This window comes from Hylobates moloch, unplaced genomic scaffold (assembly GCF_009828535.3).
Source record: "Hylobates moloch isolate HMO894 unplaced genomic scaffold, HMol_V3 SCAFFOLD_14, whole genome shotgun sequence".
Lineage (NCBI taxonomy): Eukaryota > Metazoa > Chordata > Mammalia > Primates > Hylobatidae > Hylobates > Hylobates moloch.
The window spans coordinates 59867484-59891439 of record NW_026652289.1 but is presented as its reverse complement, the minus strand read 5'-3'; the positions used below and the strand labels follow the sequence as shown (position 1 = coordinate 59891439).

General features: G+C 46.8%; 1 protein-coding gene across 1 annotated transcript in view; it reads right to left on the bottom strand.

Annotated features, from left to right (window-relative positions):
* ANP32A (acidic nuclear phosphoprotein 32 family member A) overlaps positions 1 to 13456 on the bottom strand; it is a 42192-nt gene extending 28736 nt beyond the window's left edge. Inside the window, exon 1 of the mRNA XM_032176170.2 lies at positions 13252 to 13456. Coding sequence (XP_032032061.1) covers positions 13252 to 13305 — 54 coding nt within the window. The 5' untranslated portion in view covers positions 13306 to 13456. The remainder of the gene's footprint in view (positions 1 to 13251) is intronic.
* Positions 13457 to 23956: the final 10500 nt, after the last annotated feature.

Genomic DNA, 23956 nt, shown 5'->3' with positions numbered 1-23956 from the left:
AGCTGTATGAACGAAAGATAAAGGAGTGGGAGAGGCTGGCCCAGAGTTCTGCAGCCAGAAGGGGAGTTTAGAGGCAAGAAGGCTAGGGTCACAGAACAACTGCCACAGAAAAGGTGAGCCAGGGCGAAAGCCCCCACCCCAGAAGAGGCCTGGGGGCAGGGGATGCCTGCAGCTTGGCTGGTATCCCTCCTGCCTCACCTCCACAAAAAACTGGGGGGAGTCTCTCCTTTGCCCAGAGCCTCCCTGCCCCTCCTCTCCACTGCTTCAACAGCTCCAGGAGAGGCCTCCTCCTGGGGCAGGCTGAGACAGCTCTTCTCAGACTTGCTCCCACCCCAGCAAGCACCTTCTGGAGAGGGGCTGACTCCACCCCACCCCCACCGCTGACCAAACAGCTCATTCAAGCCCTGACGGGTAGAATTTAACCTTCAGGGTCCGTCTACAACACATAGCTGGCATAAACGATATTTCTTTCGGTCCTAACAACAAGCTCTGGGAAGCAGATTATTCACCATTTCACAGATGTGGCAACTGAGGCTCAGTGAGGTGACCTGCCAACATCCTCAGGCTCAGCAGTTCTCAAGCACTACTGCCCACTGTACCTGATTGCCTGGGTCTGCGCCTAGGCCCCTGCCCTTTTACAAAAGGTCCACGGCCTCTCAAGAGCTGGACATGAAGGATGGGCCGAGTCCAGTCTTGATCAGTAATGCCCACTTGACACTCCCAGGAGCAGCATCCTGATACATGTAAGTGAAAAATTCCAAGTGTGATGAGCAGAACGTGGTTGTGTGAACAATCCCATGGTGGTGGGGATGTGGGGGGCAGGTCAAGGAGCAGATCCCTGTACCCCAGCAGATTAAATCCTGCATCCTTCTTTCCTATTTCCTGGTTTCTCTGCTCCATTTTCCTCTAGTTTCCACTTAGTTACTTCTTCCTACCTGCTGTGAAGCTCTGCACCCTGCTCCATGGGGTGGTTCCCAACGGTGCTTTAGAGTCCCCTTTAGAGCTTTCTAAAAATACACAGACTGGGGCACCACCCTCAGAGACTGACTCAGTTCAGGCAGAGCCTGGGTATTGCTTCAGATGCTCCCCTGGCAGTTCTGATCCACAGCTGGGGTTGAAATCTGCTTTACTAACCACACACCTTCTTCCCTGCAGTGTATGTGCTATGCTCCATCACCCCAGCTCCACCACAGGAGCCAGGCACCACCATCCTCTATAAACACGCTCTTCTCCCCTACCCAGCCCAGGATACAAGGACTGGATTCAAGAAATTAAATTTGCTACAAAAATACTTACATAGCATTTATACAGCTCCCTGTCTCACTCTGGATGCTGGGCACACAGGTCATGTCAGTGGACTCTCCTCACCTGTCCATTCAGTTACACCACTTAGGCCTGCCCATGAAGCCAATGGCTAAGGTGAGAGTTGGTTGCATAAAGTGAAGATGTGTCCCTCCTCCAGATGCATGGTCCCTGAAGAAATCTGAAAGTAATTCCTCTAAATTTAGAAGGACAGGCCCTTGTCTCCACCCTATCACCCCCTGCACACACACATGCATACACACATAGTTCTCACGAATTCTACAGGAGGCAGCAGAATTCAGAAACCTAGCACTGGGCGCTGCTGGCTGCGGAGTCCCAGCACAACTTTGCTGAAATCTCTCAGCAAAGAGACTCTGCGGGCCTCTCTCTTTCAAGCTTTACTGTGCACCTCTGTCTCTGCCCTTCCAGCCCACAATCCTGCCTCTCACTTGTTCCCCACTCCAAGATAACTAGGAGAAAGCCACCTTCCCACCCACCCTGATCTATGGCTGATGGAATCCTTATTGTAGCTGCTTCTTGGCCTCTCAGGACACGGGCAGAGAGAACCTGGAGGTTTACCTCTGTGGGAACCCAGGGGTGACTGGAGGGGACTTGCGTGGATCCATCCACACAGCCTAAATGAAGAGCACCAAGCTGACACACGGCAGTGGAGCCTCGATTCACGAAGGATCTCGGGCAAGCTAGCTTATTATATTAAAGGGGGACTGTGAATGTCCCCCACCCCTACTCATCACACACTGGGGCTGGAGAGATCTTAACAAGCAGTGTCTGGGAAGGTATGAGCATTTCTTTTACAGAGTGAACTTTAGTAACTGAATTTAAAATAAAACAAGCAATTAATTACAACAGTAGTCTTTTATGTGGACTGCCCAAGACAATCCACTGGGATGCAAGAATTTCAGGACTTTTTAGATTTTTCAACGTATCCTTTTTAATTTATATTTTTGGCGTTACATTTTATAATGCACATATTTATAGGTAGTGAATGTGAATAATCCATAACTGCAAGGTAGACATACTGGGGGGCTCAGGTTCAAATTGTTTACTGATAAGGGATGTGATAATGAGAAAAACATGATGACCAGCAACCTGAGACTTAAGCATCAGCCGCCCAGAGGCAACTCCATCAGAAACTCACACCAGCAGGGGTGGGGGTGCGGATGTGAAGGTGTGTGCTTCCTTTCAGTGGCTTTGTGCTTGATGTACCAACCGGTAGGTGATGAAAGTGACAAGAAAGTGTAAGTACCGCAGATCCTTCACTCCATCAGTACTTCTGGAATGCTTACCATGTGCCAGGCACAGTGTAGAGCTCTGAAGACCACAATCATGAGCAAAAGCAAGTCCCTCAAATCGTGGAGTGCACCCACTAGGCAAGGGGACAGAGATGCTAATTAAACACTCATAATCTGGAATATGTAGTTACAAACTGAAGCACTCCGAGGGAAAAGTTCTGTAAGAGTTTTCTGGCAAAAGAACTAGATCTAAACCTGAGGGAGGAGGCTGGAGACAGTAAAGACGACTAGATGCTAACTGGATACAGTGGCAATCTCAGTGTAGTGCAGGTTTGCAGGAATGAGAGGCAGCCAGGGAGGCCCAGAGAGAGTGGGGCAAGGGAACAGATGATGGGAAGTGACCAGACCATGCAGCACCTTGTTGGTCTTATTAAAGATTTGGGACTTTATCCTAGGAACAATGGTGAATTTTAAGTATGGGGTGACATGGTTACATGTGTGTTTTGATAAAATCATTCTAGTCGAAGGTCACAGCATGGCTTCAAGAAGACTAGACTATGATACAGGGAGATCAGTGGCAAGCAACAGAGCATGTTTTAAACAGACAAGACTTGTGATGATGATGGATGGAAAGAGGATCATGAGTGTGTGTGTGTGGGCAGTGGGGGGCAACGGACAGAGGACACGGGTTCCCTTTGGACTTAAGAGTAGGGCACTTTTGGAGCACCCAGGTGGAGACATCAGGTGGGTCTCGAGCTTACTCAAGCGGTAAACTTGAAACCTCAGAGAGCAGCACGCAGTACCTGCAGCTGTCAGTGAGGGAGGACAAATTTCCAATTGGAGAGAATACAGGATAAGAATGCCCAGCGCCCAAGTTTGAATAAGTCAGTACTTCATGGCTAAACAGGAGAGCAACAGGACACCAGAAATAGAGGAGTGACTAGAGCGGTAGAAGATATACCAGAGAAAGGGAGAGCCAAGGGGGGAACATCTATCATAAAGTCAAGAATGCTGAATCCCGGCCGGGCACAGTGGCTCACGCCTGTAATCCCAGCACTTTGAGAGGCCAAGGCAGGCGGATCACTTGAGGTCAGGAGTTCGAGACCAGCCTAGCCAACATGGTGAAACCCCTTCTCTACTAAAAATAAAAAAATTATCTGGGCGTGGTGGTGGGCACCTGTAATCCCAGCTACTCGGGAGGCTGAGGCACGAGAATCACTTGAACCCAGGAGGTGGAGGTTGCAGTGAGCTGAGATCACGCCACTGCGCACTCCAACCTGGGCCACAGAGCGAGACTCTGAAAAAAAAAAAAAAAGAATGCTGAATCCCGCCACTGAGACATCATGCAAGATAAGAAATGAAGGCTGTTGGGATTCTCAGCACTGTTCAGGAAGCAAACCAGACTTCATGGGGTGGAGTAAGAGAGGTGACAGGATGGAGAAGATAGTCAGACAATTCAGAAAGTTTAGGGAGTAGGGAGAAGAGTGGGATGGGCAGTAACTACAGCGCAACACAGGATCAATGAGAGTCTTTGCTTTAAGATGGGAGAAGCATCCCTAGCTGGAGAAGAATCCAAAGGACAGGAGTGGCTAGGTGCCCAGGAGGAACAAGAAAACTGAGGGAGGGGTGGACAAGACAAGAAGACCACTGAACTGGGAGGGATTAAGGCAGGTTCAGCCTCACAACTGCTTAAGAAACCAGGAGGTTTCCATTTTCTGTGAAGAGGACGTCCTGGCTGGGAGGGAAGGGGTGGGGAGGCCTGAAATAGTTGCTGAGGGCAGTAAGAAAAAGAGTTGCCCAGAAGAGGGACGAGTCACTTACCCTCAGTAGAAACTACCTAGAGTCCAATGTCAGGACTGTTGTGAATTCCTAGCGGGAAAAAGTAACTTCTGGTAAGTTTGAATCTCTAGCTTCTAAACCTCTTTTCCCATTGAAAGAAATGTCACTTTCGTATGTAATGTGTCTGTGAATAACATAAGTTGGGTTTTTTTGAGACCAAGTTTCGCTCTTGTTGCCCAGGCTGGAGTGCAGTGGCACGATATCGGCTCACACTGCAACCTCTGTCTCCCAGGTTCAAGCGATTCTCCTACCTCAGCTTCCAGAGTAGCTGGAATTACAGGCACCCGCCACCACACCCGGCTGATTTGTTTTGTTTTGTTTTGTTTTTTTGTATTTTTAGTAGAGACAAGGCCAGGCTGTTCTTGAACTCCCGGCCTCAGGTGATCTGCCCATCTTGGCCTCCCAAAGTGCTGGAAGTACAGGTGTGAGCCACTGCACCCGGCCCTAAGTTTTATTTTGTTTTTTTTGTTTTTTTTAGTGAATGCCAGTTATGGTATTCTAGCTATGGTGTTCTAACGGCAACAACAGCTAACATTTCTTGAGAGCTTACTGTGTGCCAGACAGTGTGGCAGGCACTATTACAACCTCATTTTGCAGAGACAAAAAGGGAAGGTGCGCTGAGAGGGGCGTGCCCAAGTGCCACAGTTGGAAGCAGGGGAGGGAGGACATACCCCCACGCAGTCTGTGGAGGGAAACCGGGTGCACTGTCCTCTCTCCACAATCTTCCCTGACCCAGCATGCAAAGTGTGCAATGCACTAAAGGATGGGGCCCTGGGTGACAAGAGTGTGGAGAAGGGGCTGGGGGAACATGCCTGATGGGGGGCCACTGGCACCAGGAACGTTGGAAGGCACCCGTCTGGGGTAGGAGCCTAGGATTGAGTCCTTATGCTGAGAAGGTTGGAGGGGAGAGGAGCAAGACATAAGGAGAGCAGCTGGAGAAGATGGGATGGACTGGTTTAAAACAGAAGTCATGATTGACCCTCAGTGGAGAGGCCTCACAAAGTTACCAAGGGCATCCTCTCATTTCCCCAAACCAAACTACAAGTATTGAATATAAAGAAACCTTAATATTCATCTTTTAATGGCTTTCAAACATTAACAAATAATGAAACTAATTTGTAGGTCCAAGCCAGTCAGTTTTCTTTTTAATGAATAAAAGTATTTTACATGTAGTAAGGGAGGAGCATGGTGTCGGTTTTTCACAAAACACAGGAACATACCGGGTACATACCGGGTAGTGGTATAAAATGTATTTCTTACTATTAGGAGCAGAAAGTTCGAAAGCCACTGATCTAATTCAACACTCCCATTTTAGAATTTTAGAATGGAGAAAACAGAGGCTCAAAGAAGCCAAACAACTTGTCCAACTTAGTTAATAGCAAAGCTGAGGAAAGCATCCAAGTCTTTAATAGTTCTCTGGTAATTTCCTCACCAAACCAGAATCTCCAAATGTAAATACCTCTGGGAAAAACAGCGCTGACTTTAATCCACACTAGAGTAAATAATAGTGGAGTAGTAAGTAAGCTGGTCTTTTAGATCTGCTGCCTGGAGCAAGTTTTGGTAGAGGAAACAGTAGCTGAATGAATTCAGGGGACAGCTGTGGAGCTAAAACAAAATAAATCTGAGAGAAAGCACTGGGTTGCAGGGTGTGGCCCAGCAGGCCCAGGACAGGGCTTGGTGTGGTAGAATAAAGGGACTTTTATCTTCTTCAGAGTCTGTACATCATCAGGACAACTAGTTCTAGACAAGGAGACTGCTTCCATGTCTGAGAAGGTGGCTCAGGGCCATGGTGCTTTGCTCATCTAGTTTCCACAAATTTTATTACATGAGAAGTTCTGAATAACAGATGCCTTCACAAATCTCTGTCCCTGCCAGACTCCATCTCTTTAATGAAAACATCATTGTTGGGTATTTATCATTTGTTGTATAATTCTATTTCAAAGCAATAGAAGATTCAGAGTCAGGTCCATGTTTCTCTGCTTGAAGGCAGTGGTGCTGGGGGACTGGGAGAGGGTAGTTCCTAGGAGACCAGAGAACTAGCTAGAGCAAGGGATGGACTGCCAAAACAAAGAGGAGGGATGCTGGTGGCAAACATTTCTAAAGGAATGCCTCTCTAGACACCAGAGCTATGAGCCTCCTCTTAAACTAAGTTAGAATTCAGGACAGACAATTGGGCCACGTTCACTGGGCCAGGGCCCAATCACCAACAAGCTCCCTGCTCCTTTCCTAAGTGACTGCACCAAAGTAGAGAAGGTATGAGATGTCTGAAGAGTATCCTACACAATTTCCAGGAAGTTTTTTATTGCAATGTGATGTAATTAATTTGGACCCAAGCTCTGGGATGGCCAGCTCTGAAAGCTCAAGCAGATGTCTTTCCAATGGTATTGAAGAAGGGGGCCAGTCACGCTGGCTCACACCTGTAATCCCAGCGCTTTGGGATGCCAAGGTGGGCAGATCACTTGAGTCCAGGAGTTTGAGACCAGCCTGGGCAACATGGCAAAACCCCATCTCTACAAAAATTATAAAATAAATAAATAAAAAAGGAAACAAATCTCATACTGCTACAGGGAAAGAAAAAAAAAAAAGAAAGATGGCCAACTGTGTAATTCTAGAGTAAGCCACCTTGAGAGGCTGGTGGTGCAGCAGCAGCACGAGAGAGGGAACTGGGGCTGTGGTTTGCTGTCACAACACAGGCTGCTGTTACGGGGACTAGGATTTGTTCTCTTGAATTTATCTCCTCCTTCCCTTGACCTGGCCAATTTTATGACCATTCTTTCCGTTCATTAGGTCAGGCACAAGACGCTAGAGGGAAAAACTTCTGAAACTCAAAGCCACTGTGCTGCTGGTTCATTCCCCAGGAAACATGCGTGGTAGAAAAGCAGCAGGCCAAAAACTAGAAATTCCAGGATTATCTGTCATTTTCAAAGATCTGGGCTCTGAAAGGCTGATGTCAGCCACTGGGTGCACAGCTGGCACACCTTTGGTTCAAGCCTCAAAGCTCTAACTGTTCCAACCCCAAGTTCTTTCTATCTCTGAGATGACATCTAGAACCTAAGAGTGACCATTCAACTACAAGACACACAGAAGGCTTTGACATGCTCTGAGTACACAACGAAGAATTTCGGTTGGCTATACAGTACTCTAGACGAGAAGTGCTTCATACTAAACCAGTTACAAGGATAATTTCTCTTCCTATGGAGGTTCCTGGGTTGAGGCTGATTTCCACTAGGTGCCAATTACTTAAAGGGCACAGAACACATAAAAGGACTTTAAAAGACCCCGAGAGTATCACCCAAATATATGGCTTGCCATTTGCTTAAACAAAGCAAAAACCAGATCCCAGGGGCCCACCCTCCAACCTACTGAACCACCTTTTCAGCAAACCTCTTCTGCAAAGGGTGCAGATAGTAAACTTTATCAAGAGCCAAAATTAAGAACACTACATAAGGACTTTTATAACGAGAAAAATCTAACACATTTCCACAATTCTTTTGTTGATAAAGTTCAGAATATATTGAGTACAATTTTTTTTTGTAATGAGATCTGCTAACAAGACAATTGGATTTCTTATTTTTGGGGGGAATAACATTTCATGTCATTGGGATTCAAAGAGTGTTCCATACCATCAAATTGACTGCAACGTTTATATGTACAAATAATTCTTAGCTCATGACTGTACAAAAATTGGGAGCTCAGTTATACTTTGGTGATCGCTGTGGTACTCCTGTAATTGGGGTGGAGCCCAGGAATCTGCATTTTACATGCCTCTCGCGTGATTCTGGTAATGGGCCATGGACCCAATGGACTATCCACTCCTCGGAATCTCTGTCCACCAAAGGGGCCTGTGGTTTGGCAGTGTGAGAACCCGGCTGTGCCACACCAGTTGCTCAACCTCTCCAAAAATCAGATGATTCATCCTCACAACAGGGATGGCATTGCACTGCTTGGCCTACCCTTAAAGAGTTGCTGGGATGATTAAGTGAGATGATCCATGAGGTGCTATGAGTATAGTATGTCCCAGATACTAAAGACATGCCAATTATGTTGAGTTTTTTTGGCTGAAAATGCAGACTGCCTGAGCAGCTCCTGCTTGTCTTCTCCTTACTCAAAATGTGTCCCCCAGCACCTTAAAGGCCAGATCCACTTCAACCTAACCCACTGTGATGTGCTAAAGCAAACTCAGTGCATGGCTTCATAAAACGATAATCCAGAGCCCCTGGTCCTGAACCTCCTGGCCCTCTAATATCTTCAACCAGGATGCTATCCACTCTTCATTTCAACATCTTCAATAATAGAAAACTCATTTTCTATTATGTTTTCAATAACAGAAAACTCATTTTCTATTTCTTCCTAAGGTGGCACCACTCCAAAGCTGGAGAAGAAAAAGCTCTTCCTTATAGTATCTTAAGAAAAAACGGTGTTTCAAAGGAGGCAGTACAGTGTAGAGGTTGAGTATGCAGACTGGCTGAGTTTGAATCCTGGTTCTGCCACTCACTGGTCACATGATAACCCCTGTATGCCTCAATTTCCATATGCACAATGATGATAATAATAATACCTACCTCATAGTGCTGTTGTGGGGACTAAATTAGTTGGTACATGTAATCCACTTAAGAAATGTGCCAGACACAGCGTGGTTGCTATGTAAGCATTAGCTAATATTGTTATTATCCTAAACCATGGAGGAGCTCAAAGTAACGCCTGGAAGCACCCTGATATGTCTCCGCGACTAACACTGTCATATAGACAGCATATACTGAGAGCCATATCAAACCAGTTTTGTCATCATTTACTGATTAAATGGTATTATTCCATTTTACAGGTGAAGAAACCAAGCTTCAAAAAGATAGGTTAAGCTCACCAACCCAAGATCACAAGGGCAGGTAAATGTATCCTATCTCCTTGTGGCAGGGGGAATTCAAACCCAGGTCTGTGTAATTCCTAAGCCCATCTTCATCATGGAGCCCCCCAGACTCGAAACTACTATCAAAAGCAGAACTCAACTGACTATGACCACAGGGGAACTCAGGCTCAATTCTCTGCCTGCGAGTTCCTGGTTGGCTTGCATAAACTGCAGTTAATATCATGCTACTTGAACCCAATTAGGCAGTAAGTTAGCCTGGAAAACATCATGCGATGTATTCCAAAGGTCAAAGTAAAAGCTGGCTTCCAAGGCAGCCTCTGCTGGACGCTGCCATGAAAGTTAGTCTCTGCACAGATACCAGAGTTCAGCTCGTGAGGTGCTTAACCAGCACCTATATCGGCTTTTTAAAATTCTCAGAGACGCCAGCATTGGAGGACCCGACGCGACGAATTGCCTGGCTCCTAAGTCAACATCCAGAGAAAGGCGGTTTACTTTTTTCAAAAGCAAACCTTCATCCCTCTCTTTCGCTTTAGGATCTCATTACTATTGTAGCTGCCTTCCCCCAGGCAAAAATAAAAGGGGGAAGGAGCAGGTTAAGACCGAGGAGGAGGGTTCCCCTAGCCTGCTGGGCACTGCAACATCCACCTGAAACACGGAGCTCGACCTACCTTCCCGGAGAGCCCAGCCCGGGAGGGCGTTTCCCCAACGGATCGACAACTCTTCCCTCCCGGGGAACAGGCTGCTGTCCTTGGCTTCAGTCAGGGCCACTAGTGTCGCGTGCGCGACACCCCTCACCCCCGCCAAAAGAACCTCATGTTTAATGTTCCCCTTACTCTATCACTTCCGCCGAAAGAGCAAACACCAGAGCGATCGGTTAGTCCTTAAAGCCACATTTAACTACGTCTGAGCGCCTGCAGGAGGAGCGGCGAAACCCCGGAGAGGAGGGCGGGGGAGGCAGGGAGCGCGTGGGGGGGGGGGGGGGGGGGCACTTGCACAGAGGATCGTCGTCCTCCCGGCGCCGCGGCCGCCGTGACGCTCCAGCACAGCCTCAGGCCGTTGGCGCGGGGCGGAAACCCCCATCGGGGCTCATAGCACAACTGGGGGTCCCCAAAGCCGGCTCCCCCTGCCTCCTCCGCGCGGGAGGCCGTCGGGGTGATGGCGCAAGACTCCGCTCCCCCCGCCCCCCACAGCGACAACAGCCACGGTGACAAAATGGCAGCCCGGCGCCCGGCAGTCGTGCCACTGGCGCGCAGGGCCCTGGCGGTGGCTCCCGCCCCCCAGTAACGCCTCGGCGCCCTTCAGGCTCAGCCCCGGGTGGGCTTAGCCGTTAAAAAAATAAATAAATAAAAATAAATAAAACACCTGGAACTCGAAACCAGCCTAGAAAGCCACAAGGCCGGCCTCGCGCGTACTGCACCCCCGCCGCCCGCCTGCCCGCGCCCCGCGCCACATGGAGCCCGGAGCCCGCATTCCGAGCCCCGCGCCCCGCGCCGGGGAGGAGGGGCGGGGCGTGCGGCGCAAGCCCCGGGAAACATGGCTGCTCGTCCTATTTCGGCGTCGCGGCATGGCCACCAGCTCCCGGAGCCCAGTTGGGAGAGGTGCCGAAGGTGGGTGTGTGGGGGGACCGGGGACAGCGCGGCGGGGAGGGGAGCAGGGGACGCGCTCCGGGAGCCATTTGTCTTAAGAACGTTTAAAAAAATACAGTTCCTCCTCCCCCACCCCTTTTGTCCCTCTTTCGCTAGCTTTCTCCCCCTCCCCCGCAAATGTGCAGAAAGTGCCCCCTCCTCCGCCACCCGCGCCCCACCCCGCCTCCAGGCAGGGGGCAGGCGTGTGGGCCGCGAGGCTGGGAGGCGAGGGGGCGAAGCGTGAGAAATCGCTCCCAGTACGGCGCGGTGCGCTCCCCTCCCCAACACACACACACACACACACACACACTCGGGGAAGTTTAAAGAGCCGGTTCGACCCGCTTTCCTGCTCGCTCCCTGGGGGCCGGCAGCGTTGGTCGGGTTCGCCAGGCCAGCCGCACCCCCGCACCCACCCGCGGCGACCCCGGCCCCGCGCTTGGCGCCCTTCCCCCTCAGCGCAGGGGGCTTCCGGAAAGTACGCGGGAAGACGGCGGCCCCGGCCCCCTCCCCCATCACCACACCCAGCCCCCAAACGCTAGGCGCCGGGTCCCGGCCGGGACGAAAGCGGCCGGAGAGAGGTAAACCGCCGGCAAATAGTGCGCGGAAACTCCGGCCTCCACCGGCGGCGCCCCCTCCTCTCCCGCGGCCGCCCTCTCCCCGCCCTGCGCGCCATAAGGCACTCGCACGTCTCCAGTCCACAGCTGCGTTAAGGCGGGGAGGGGGTAGACAAAAAGGATCTTGTTTTCAAAAGTCTCACTCAGGTTTGGGGGAGGAACTGGGGAAAAGAGGAAGCGAGGCCTGCCTTCGCCGGGATTCGGGTTTAACGGGCTAGAGGGGCGACAGGCCAGCGCACGGTGCTGCCCAAACTCCCAACTCCGTGGAGCTCGGGCCACCGAGACTGGGGGCGTCCTCCCGCCAGCGCGTCCCCGGTCCCCCCAAGGGGCCAAGAGGGGAGTTGGCCGGGGTCTCCGCCCCAGAGCCGCCAACTTGCCGAAAACAGGTTTGAAAGCGAGAGGGAGGCAGAAATAAAAACCAGCGTTCTAGTCACCCACCCTCACCTTCCCCCTCAGGGGTAGGCTTTCGCTCGAGCCTCGCGATTCCCACCCGTGTAAGTTTCCTCCGGCCGTGCTCCCGCCGCTGCCCAATCAATAACGGCGGCTAGCGGGCAAACTCCCATCCTAGAGCTGCGTGTTTGCCATGCCCGCATAAACGTGGACCCAGCCAGTACCCACCACGGGCGCTAGCTCAGGGCAGCTCGCGTCCTGACAAAGTTTCCCGTGCCCATTTATTAAGCAGGCGCCGAATGGCTGCCGACGAGCCCAGCCCTGAGAAAGACGGGCCGGGGGTTTGAGCTGGGGGGCACCAGGGCCCAAAGGCTGGCATCTTGGGGAAGCCGGAAGAAGCTGGGGCGAGGGGGCACCGGGACGTAGCCTTTGGGCAACTTGCACCAGCGATCGCTGGAGGCAGGGAGGCGCGGGGATTATCTGTGCCTTAGCACGTTCGAAAATCCCTCCCCCTCCTTCTAATTTATCCTCCCTTCGGAAGGAAAGGAAGAAACATCAGCATCTGGCCCGAAGGTGGGGTGGAAAGAGTGAGGGAGAAAGAGGAGGAGAGGAAGGGAGGCAGAGAAAGGGAGGGAGGGAGAGAAAGGGCGCGTTCACGAACACTACAAAGTTACAAATATGGCTCCCCCGTCTCTCGCCTCATCACTGCAAAGAAATGAAGACGCACTTTAAACTCCAGCCATTCCCAACTCCGCTGCAGCCCCCTCCCCACGCGCTCTCCCCGGGGGCCTCGGCCCACATTTATCAGAAACTAAACCGGACTCGCGAAGCCCCAAACTTATTGTGTGTGCGAGCGAGCGAGCGAGAGAAAGGGAGGGGGGAGGCGCGGGAGGGGGGCGGAAGGGGGGATACATTTATAAAATGTAAAACCCCCTTTTTTGTTGTTAAATCCAGGAGGCAGCCCCTCTCCTCCTCCTCCCTCGTTAATCTTCCCCCCAGACGGAGTCACGGGAGCAGCGATCTCCGAGGGTGATTTCGCCTCATTCTCTCCGACCCAAACGCGTGCGCCCGCCGGCCCCCGATGGGTGCACACTCGCACGCACACTCTCGCACCCACACTCGCACACGCGGGAGCACACGCACAGGTAGTCACACACCAAGGGCAGCGGCGGCGGCAGCCAGAACATGCTCGGATGGCATTGCAACCCCCCAGCCTTGCCAATTCGCTTGCAGTCCGACCCCCAAACCCGCACCTCCCGGGCGCCCCCCCCAAAAAAAGTGCCTCCCCCCCAGCGCGCGCGCACACACACACACACACAAAGTAGGAGAATGGACCGACAGAGATATTTTTGGCAAATGCTCACATCAGAGGGCGTCCTGTTCCGCAGCTCTAAATGAATCCGTCTGCCCATCTCCATCTCTCGCGCTCTCTCTCTGCAGAGGCTCCCGCGCCGGCGGAATTCAATCAATAAACCCCGAACCCACGGCCGCGCGTTTTAGGACTTTGAAGGCTCAACCAGCTCCGCTCGGTTCTCGAGCCCCCAGCACCCGCGGCGCACACTAACCTGATCGCCGTGGAGGCGGGATCTGCGGCCCCGCGGACGAGCGGCAGCGGCCCGAGCCAATCGCTGCCGAGGGTCTCCGGGCAACAGCCAATGGCAGCGGCGGCGGGGGGGGAAGGGACCAATGGGCGGGCTGCGCAGCCGGCCAGGGAGGCTCGGCCATTTGGTTGTGGTGCCGGAGACGGACCCCTTTAGATTTCGGGGCGGCTGAGGAGCGCGGCGGCTGCTGTGTGGCTGAGTGAGGGGGGTGGGCGGAATGGCGGGGGAAGGGAAGGTGACTGTGCTTCGAGGGCCGAGCCGCCCGGCCGTGCCAGCCAGCCGCCGCCTCAGCGTTCGGCCGGGGGCGGGGCCGCAGGTGCGTTCTGCGAGGGGGAGGGGCGCGGCCGGAGGGGTCGGGTCGGGGTCCCCGCCCGGCTGAGGGCTTCGCGGGGCGGCGCGACGGGGTTGCGGAAGGAGGCGGGCGGCTTGAGGTCCGGGGACCGCGGGCTGCCCAGCGGGAGGGCAGATGAAAGGCCTGGAAGGAGGAGAGGGGTCAGGGTGCAATGCGGGGAGGGGCTTGTCGGGTCCCGGGTCCGGCGGCTTGAGCTGGGGAGCGTGGCTGCTCCTGTCACCCCCGCCGCGGCTGCCCAGCCCGCGCGCCCCTTCCCCTCCGGCCTCGTCCCCGTCAGGCCGCCGCCATCGCCACCCTCGTATGCATAAGTCAGTAAAAGCAAGATGTTTTCACTTTTGGATGACTTACCGCGCGGTCTCGACCCTTCCCACGAAGAGGCTTTTCGGTTTGCTGTCATATTAGGTCAGCTTGGAAGAAGTGATCACCAAGGGACACCCAAGATCTTGTTTAGGCAATAAATGAATGAAGACCATGGATTAAGAACTGTTGCTGGATATATAGAATATTAAAAGGTGGAAAAGGAATGTGCTCATAACTCCTGGTTTTCTGGACCAAACATAATTTATGGGCTTTATAGACCTAGTGAAAGAGAATGGCGCACGGTTTATTCTAATCGTCCACCTGAGTCATTTGGTTCGGTTTGGGTTGCCAAGGAGGCTCTAACTGGAGCACTTTCTCCAGGTTTTTCGGCGTGCTTGCCTTGGGTATTTTTGAATCACATTAAGTTTTAAGAGACCTTAAAGCCCTGATGCCCACTGGGTTACCGACTTACGGCACTAAGTTGGCTGCCTGTGGCTGTTAATAAACCACGGGGATTGTTGTCAACAAGGACAGATACATCCTTACCTTTCCACAAGACTGTATTTTAGTGTTTGTTTCTACATGTCTGCACTCTTCCCCACACACCTCAAAGTAGTTTTTCTGGATACATTGTGTTTATTTTTCAGGAACATGAGTTCAAAGGAGAGATAAACCAGTATGTATGTTGCAAAGTTAAAATACTGTTATATAATAGCAATATAGTTTCATTCTTAGACATATGAAGTTGAGGAGGAAATAAAAAGTGACAATGTAAATAAAACACATAGAATGCTTACACTGGGGAAGAAGCTGTAGTAACTTTAATATTGCAACCCGATGGATTGCAAGTGTAAAGCCCTGCAACTAAGGATTTTACTCGGTATATTATTTCAGATAAAATGATAAATGGAATTTGAAGTCTGATGTTTACTCTGAGTAGGTGGGAAATGCAACATAAAAGTTAGAAGTCATTGTTTTATTTCATCTGGGTATAAATAGTATATTTAACTTGTTGACTTGCCTGTCATCCTCAGATTTTGTTAATCTTATTGAAGCCTATTTGTATAACTGGAATTTATTCTAAGTTTTATTGGCTTCTTTGTAATACATGAGGAACCCCAAATTACCTATTTATGCCATTGAGACAGTTGTTATTTCTGGATATGGTGTTTAGGGTTGTATTCAAACAGAACTCTTATCAAAACAGGTCAATATGGTGTGTATGATCTGTGTAACATAGGAGGCCTGAAGTTTGTGTTCTCTTTGATGGTAAATGTTCATCTTCAATTTAAAAGTTTAACCACAGTTAAGACCATGCTGCTAGCAATGCAATATGAGACAGTGTCTTTCCAGAGGAGTAATCCCTTAAAAACCAACCAATCAAATGCAGAGATGTGCCCCATCCAGCTCTGCTAAATAGAAGCAAATAGCTCACTTTATTGTACAAAGACTCAAGAGGAAGACTTAGAAGCCCACCCCCTCCCCCATTAAAGAGAAAGTACAGAAACAAATTAAAATTAGAATTGAAAAAATCATGATTGATTACTAAATCGAAACATTAAATGTGACCGTTGTTTTTAGAAGCATCTTACCCTTACACATTTTGATGACTTTTAATGTTAGAAAATTGAAAGAAGGCTTCACTGGATGTCAGTCGTTACAGAAATTGAAATAGCCAAAAGTATATGTATAACCAATTGAATAATTTCCGCTTTCCTTACATACTTGAAATAAATTTTCTTTTGCTTTTACAAATAGATCTATTTGTAAGAAAATATATTATTTTACTTCCTTATTATTAAAAAAGGACCAAATATCCAAAAAAAACACTGTTCTTACATATTTTACAAAGTTGTTTTTTTAATTACATTTTATTGTATATTATAGTAGTAAATAAGTGTTCTAAGTGGCACTGCATTTCAGAAAATATAGAAAGAAATCCCATATCAAAGAATCTTGGCTGAATTTTGAAACGGAGTTGGGAACAGGTAAGAGTTCCTATCTACTAAGTAATTCTACGATAGGAATTGTGTTTGAAAGATGTAGAGTCTCTAACCTCTGAAACTAGGTTTGAGTCACGCTGAGAAGAATAAATGAGATACACTTCAAAGTTTGACCCCCTAGAGAGATAGATGGCCAAGGAAGGAAAGATCTTCCCGCCTTCCAGAATATCCTCCATCAAGAACCATTCCAAATAAATGAGCAGCCTATTTTGTTCTCAAAGACATGAACAATGAGTGTCCTTAGGCTCTTTTGAAATGTGTAGGAGAGTACTGTTTTACAAATAACCATATCGTTATTATTGCCATTTTATTAGGTTGGTGCAAAAGTAATTACCGTTTTGTTAAAAAAAGGCAAAACCACAATTACTTTTGCACCAGTAGCACATTTGCCCTTGTTTGGTCTCTAAAGATGGAGACCCTTTGGTTAGCATCCTTTTTATGAGTCAAGCTAATATACCCACAGCTCAACTTTCAGTTCTTGAGCTTGAATCACATCACTAGCAATCGGCCATAGTACTCTCTTACCTACATCATGGTTCTGCTGCTTGGACCCCAAAGACAATGACATGGAAAAACTCCAGCTGAATTATGTTCTTTTTTGTTTGTATATGTAAATAGTTTTTAGGAATGTAGATTATTCTTTTGAAACCTGTGGTAACAAATGTGAAAACCACTACATTTTATTTATTTTTATTCAATAGCAAATAATGTTGAAGCCTGGGATCTAAAAAGTTAAATATTCCTTATTTTCTTTTGCTTAATAAAGTATTGGATAATTTAGAAAAAGAATTTTTTTTTTTAATGATTGGATAGTTACCTTATCAATGGGTTGATCATGGAGAAAAAGCACTGTTGGATGAAAACAGTTATATATGTGACTTTTAAAGTTAATAAGTCAGGCATGGTGATGTTCCCCTGTAGGCCCAGCTGCTTGCGAGGCTGAAGTGAAAGGATCACTTGAGCCCAAGAGTTCAAGAACAGCTCGGACAACATAGCAAGACCTGTTTCTCTAAAAACAAAAAACAGTAAAAATCTTAAAAACCGCTTAAAGATGGTTGGTTTCTTTTAAAAAAGGGAAAAAAGGCTCGGGTGCGGTGGCTCATGCCTGTAATGCCAGCACTTTGGGAAGCTGCAGGCAGATAGCTTGAGCTCAGGAGTTCGAGACCAGCCTGGGCAACATGGTGAAACCCCATCTTTACCAAAAATGAAAACAAAAATTAGCCTGGCATGGTGGCGTGCACCTGTGGTCCCAGCTACTCCAGAGGCTGAGGTGGGAGGATCCCTTGAGCCTGGGAGGTGGAGATTGCAGTGAGCAGAGATCACGCCTCAGCACTCCAGCCTGGGCAACATAGCCAGATACTGTCTCATTTAAAAAAAAAAAAAAAAAAAGGCCAGGCACAGTGGCTCATGCCTGTAATCCCAGCACTTTGGGAGGCCGAGGTGGGCGGATCACGAGGTCAGGAGATCGAGACCATCCTGGCTAACACGGTGAAACCCTGTCTCTACTAAAAATACAAAAAATTAGCTGGGTGAGGTGGTGCACGCCTGAAGTCCCAGCTACTTGGGAGGCTGAGGCAGGAGAATGGCGTGAACCTGGGAGGCAGAGCTTGCAGTGAGCAGAGATCGCGTCATTGCACTCCAGCCTGGGCGACAGAGCAAGACTCCGTCTCAAAAAAAAAAAAAAGGCCAGGTATGGTGGCTCACGCCTGTAATCCCAGCACTCTGGGAGGCCAAGGCGGGTGGATCACCTGAAGTCAGGAGTTCGAGACCAGCCTGGCCAACATGGTGAAATGCCGTCTCTACAAAAATACAAAAAAATTTAAAAAGCCGGGCTTGGTGGCACGTGCCTATAATCCCAGCTATTTGGGAAGCAGAGGCAGGAGAATTACTTGAACCCGGGAGGCAGAGGTTGCCATGTGCCAAGATTGCGCCATTTCACTCCAGCCTGGGCAACAAGAGTGAAACTCCATCGCAAAAAAAAAAAAAAAAAAATTACTTGCACACTTGTTTGGAAATCTCTAGAAATTTTGTGAATCGGTTTCTTAAACATATTTATTAAAGACAGTTTTGTAGTAGCAATGAGGGAAATTTGTTTAGCATTCATCAGCAAGAAAACCAGAGCTGTAAGCTCTTACTTTTAGTATTAAAATATGGCTGTGAAGGAAAAAAAAATAAATGCCTTAAAGACAAATAATGGAATGAGGAGCTATAGAACAAAGTGACATAAGGCAATTTTGATTGAAAAATAGAAATACAATTAATTTAGATTCTACTAATTTGTTTTAATCCATCTAGGGTTGAGGTTTACCTCTATGAAGAAAAGAATACTAAAATCTATTAAGATATGAGGTAGGGATCAGACTTTTTAAGAACTTTTAATATTTTTACTATTTGCAAATGGCATTTATAACTTTCATATACATAGTAAAATTATGTATACAATAATTAAATCCTCTTAGATTCTCTGCTTTGTAATGGCAATTATTATTTGTACCTCTAAGTAATGATCTATTTGTAAAAAATTTTCCACAGTGCCTCTTGAATTAGAGATCAATTTAATGCATTCTGAGAAATTAGTAAATTTTTAGCATATTTCTAGTTGAAATAATTGGGTTCTTTCAGGCGAATATATGTATACCCTAAACTTTCTTTGGAAGTTCTGGATCCTAGCAGTATAAAAACTTTGAATTCATTTGTACATGACGGAATGAGATAGCCATGATAGGTGTTAGAGGACTTTTACCTGGTGGAGGAACATGTTTTACTCTGCTGCATTGGTCTTTTTTTTTTTTTTTCCTTTCTTTTTGAGACAGGGTCTCACTGTCACCCAGGCTGGAGTGCAGTGATGCGATCATGGCTCACTGCAGCCTTGACCTTTTGGGCTCAAGGAGTCCTCCTGCCTCAGCCTCCCAAGTAACTGGGGCCACAGGCATGCGCCACCACACCTGGCTAATTTTTAAATTTTTGCAGAGATGAGGTCTCACCATGTTGGCCAGGCTAGTCTCAAGCTCCTGGGCTCAAGTGATCCTCCTGCCTGGGCCTTCCAAAGTGCTGAGATTACAGATATGAGCCGTGGTGCCCAGCCTTGCATTGGTCTTATAACTCAATAATTTACGTGAAATTATTGTATATGCCTTCTTGTATATGAGAATTACCACTTCTACATATATTTATTGGAGGGCAAGTCAAGTAAGTGTGACAAACATTTTTCACTAGGCTAGACCAACTCATGTCTGTGTTCATGTTGAGAAGTAATTCTATACATAAGGTAGAAGAGCAGACAAACTCAGGATACAAGTGTGCAAAGATATATAACAGACATGTTGATCATCATATCATAGCATTTTTATAATAGTGAAAGAAAGAAAAGAAAGGGGAAGAGGGAAAAGGAAAAAGAAAAAAAAACAGAAAAGATTCATATGCCCAGGAAAAAAGCCTGGGAGAGTATGTACCAAAAAATATTTAAAAACTTTGATTACAATGGTTTTGCATGGGTGATGAGGTCATAGTGGTTTTTGGCTTTGGGGTCTGTATTTATTTAAAAAGTTTTCCATTGATAATTTTTGCAATGAAACAGGTATTTTAATGGAAATTATAGGTGTGGATGATATGTGGAATGTTTATGCTAGTCAGAATTTTTGGTGAAGACAACAGAAATTTACCCTGACCAACGCAAGAAAAAGGCAATTTTTATGTCTATCACAGAACCAAAGAAGAACAAGGTCCAGGAAAGAAGAAGAAGCCAGGGAAGCTGGCAACTTGGAGCACAGCCAAGATGGTCCCTGCCCTAGGTACAGTCTTCAGAGGACCTCACACCTCAGAAGTCATCTGTGCTATGGGCTGTGAATCCCACCATACATACAATGATCTCAGCATCCTGCCTTTTTGTGTCAGTCCCTCGAGGTTCAAAGCCCTTGGCAAGAACATTTGCAGATGCCCCAGGTGTCAGAGAAAAAAGATTATCTTCTTCCTTTAGCTTCCACAGTGGGATGTGTGACCCTGCCTCCTGCCTATTTTAGGGCTCTGCCTAAACAAAGTGTTCTGGTGCTAGGTGACCAAAACCAAAAATCCATGAACATGTTCTAACAAAATAATGCTGTGAAGGTTTCCTGATGATCCATGTTACTCCCATAGTATCCCCCCTCTTCCTCCCTACTACTTACCAGCAAGAGACTGTACCACCTATTTAGGATCAATGTAAAGCAGAGCTAGTATCTGAAATCCCTGTTTCTTTTCAAATGCTTCCCTTTCCAAATTTGAAGCCAGAAGAAACAATGTATTACTGCTGATGTCAATAAGACTTCCTCGGCTGGGCACTGTGGCTGACACCTGTAATCCCAGCACTTTTTGAGACCGAGGTGGGCAGATCAGTTGAGGTCAGGAGTTCAAGACCAGCCTAGCCAACATGGTGAAACCCTATCTCTACTAAAAATACAAAAGTTAGCTCAGTGTGGTGGCACATGCCTGTAATCCCATCTACTTGGGAGGCTGAGGCAGGAGGATCGCTTGAACCTAGGAAGCGGAGGTTGCAACTAGCCAAGATGGTGCCACTGCACTCCAGCCTGGGTGACAGAGTGAGACTCCGTCTCAAAAAAAAAAAAAAAAAGACTCTACCAAAGCAGAACTGGCGATAAGATTTGGAAAGGAAATGTCCCTAGTAGAGATATTTGATTTAAATTACAAGGAATTTAGTCCTAAGGGATAATGGACATATTTCATAAATAAATGCTGATATCTCTAGATATCAAATGATAAAAGATCTTGAGCAGTGATGGATTACTGCTAATGGGTTTCTGTCTGCTACTCTGAGCACAGTTCAGGCTCAAGTTAAGAACTGACATGAAGGGTTTGAGAATTTAGTCAAAATCTGGAAGTAGGCAAGTGGTCACAGGCTAAGTAAGAGTTCATAACAGGATGCAGTCATTGAAGGACAATTGTGAAGAAAAAATGCTGATGGTGAAACGAATGCAAAAACCACAAACACATGGAAGAGGCCTATGTTCCTGGGAACAAAGAGGAAGGTTATGATGTGCTTGTAGAAAACATACTAATACTGGAATATTGTCTTCTTTCCCATCATTTCAGGTCGGCTAGCTTAGATTACTATTCAGCTAGAAAAAACAAATGATACCCTTGCAAGGACTCTGAACAATATTGGAATTCAGCTGTTTTGTTTCTAATAAAACATGGTTTAACTGTTAACATGAATAGAAGTTCCTTATAAGTGCCAATTACTTCTTTCCAGAGAAGCAGTGCTAAAGATTCTGTTCATTGGTACACTAAGTGTTCTTCATAACCCAGTGTTTTATTTCTTATAATTTAACTTTTTTTCTCAGATGATTTAATGAAAATTATGGCAGTCTGCTCATTGTTCAACAAAATCCATTTCTTCTTCTTGAACACAAAGCTTCACTATGTTTCCTAGATGGCCCTTGCAGTTAGATGGGGCCATGTGACTGGGTTCTAGCTTGTTGATTATAAGTGGAAGTGATGCTGCCACTTAAAGGCTTGAAAGTGCCACTGTATACTGACTGAGATGCAGTGACCCTTGGAAGCCTTGTGTTTATGAGGTGGACCCCCTCTCAGGCTGTGTCTCTTAAGAGTCATTTCAGCAACTTATTTACTTGCCCACCAAGAGATGAACTGTGACTAAGAAACTTTTATGGGGCTGTGCCATTATATGCTTGTATCCGTTTGTTACTCTAGCCTATGCTAGTAACTAATACAATAATAAAGGTTTCTTTCGGTCTTAGTTTTCTATTCATTTGTAGACCAATGGTAAATGTGAATATTGTATTTCCATTGTATCTTGGCTTACATGTTCAAAGCACCATAAAACAGATAAAAGGATTATATTAACAAGTACTTAATGAAGAAAAGATCAGTGCAAGGGAGTCTGTAGAATAACATGCAAATATGTCTCTTTCCCCCAAACTTAGTGCTTGGCTCATAGTAAGTATAAAATAAATGCCTGTTGTTTCATCAATAAGTAGCCCTCCCCTCCCAAGCTGCAGACGGACATTTTAATTGCTCATTGGACATTTCCAAACAGCTGTCTTACAGGAACAAAGCACATGACATTTCCAAAACGAATCTCTTCCTCGCCAGCCTCTGCCTACCCTGCCTCCACTAAACTACCTTTATTCTCCCGGCTCTCCTGTTTTGATTAATGGTACCCTTGGAATTGTCCTCTGTTGACTCCCATAACCAAATAGTTACCTCGTCCTCTAAATTTCCAACTACCCTTCCTCCTATCAGCCCCACTTTTTCACCACTCTATCCAAGCAAGCTCGCCCCACTCTTTCTCATGTCTAAATTGGCACCGTATGCTAAGAGTTCCCAGGCTTTGGGTTTTCTCACCAATAATATTTCAAAAAGGGTTTAGGACCAACATAGAATTCCCAACTTTTAATTTTGCCAGATAAAGACATTCTTTAAAAAACTTATCTTTTATTGTTCTATAGACTATTTTAAAAATGGTAATGTAGGGAGGACTCAGCTTTAGAATATAGGACACTCCTCTACACTGAATTTAATTTTATGAGAATTCACTACCTTGTTCAAGATTGAGTAGTTGGAAACTCTTGTCTAGATCAGCACTGGCCCTGAGGTCTTGATGTGGTCTTGTGACCAGATGAATGTTTCTGAGTTCCAGTTCCAGTGCTCCTCCGGTCAACAATAGCCTCTCTGGTTCCCTGTGGCCTGCTTTCCCCCACGTGGCATTAAAACTCCCCAAAGAAGACCACACTACCTTCCAGTGTTATCTCTAATTTCCAGGCAAATTAGACCTTCTGTTAATTCCTTTTTCTTTTCTATCTTTGACTATGCAGTTCTTGCACCTGTACAGTCTATCCTTTTTTCCCCACCACTCAAAATTCTACCCAAAATTTAAGACCGCATTTGATATCATTGCCTCCTTTGAAACCTTTGATGATCCATTTTACCCACACAAACAAGAGCTTTCCTCTCCTTGAACTTGCATAATATTGTAAAGTATAGCAAGTGGCTGCTTTCTTCCACATGCTGTGCTTATTTACCTCTCCTACAAAATTACAATAAATCCTTGAAGATAAGAAAAATGTTTGACTCATTTTTATCACCCCTCCATTATTTGAACATTAAATATCGAATATATATTTAATGACTTAATGAATACTTTAGACATAGTGAGCTCCAGACTTTAAAAAGTATCTTTGAAACGTTTAAATAACTTTAATCTTCAATGTCAAGTAAGTAACAATAGGGTATCGGGGAAACAGAGATTGCTAAGTAACTTCTTTATTCTTTCCAAAATGAGGGAAACAAAAATAAATTCCGGTTTCTATGATCATAACACAGAAGCTTTTCTACTATAAAAATTGTATTTTAGGCTCCTACCCAGGAATTGAATTGTCTTAAAAGACAATTTGTAGGAGAAATAGGAATTACAGATCTTCCTAACTCTGATCTAATTTTGTGTACAAGCCATTTTTAGTGAAGGTACTTGGGCACAGCTTTTATTCCTTTAGATTTTGTATTCATCAAAAAGTGAGAAAAAATGGGGTGACAAAACTCATCTGTTTACCTCTTATTTCACTTTTGAAGGAAATCAGAGCACTTGTACTTCCATGTTCTGTCTTTGACCTAAGAAATATTTATTTCTGTAGTGTTCTATTATTATGAAAATCAATATTGGCCGAGCACCATGGCTCATGCCTGTAGTCCCAGCACTTGGGAGGCTGAGGCAGGCAGATCACCTGAGGTCAGGAGTTCAAGACCAGCCTGGCCAACATGGTGAAACACTGTCTCGACTGAAAATATAAAAAGTAGCTGG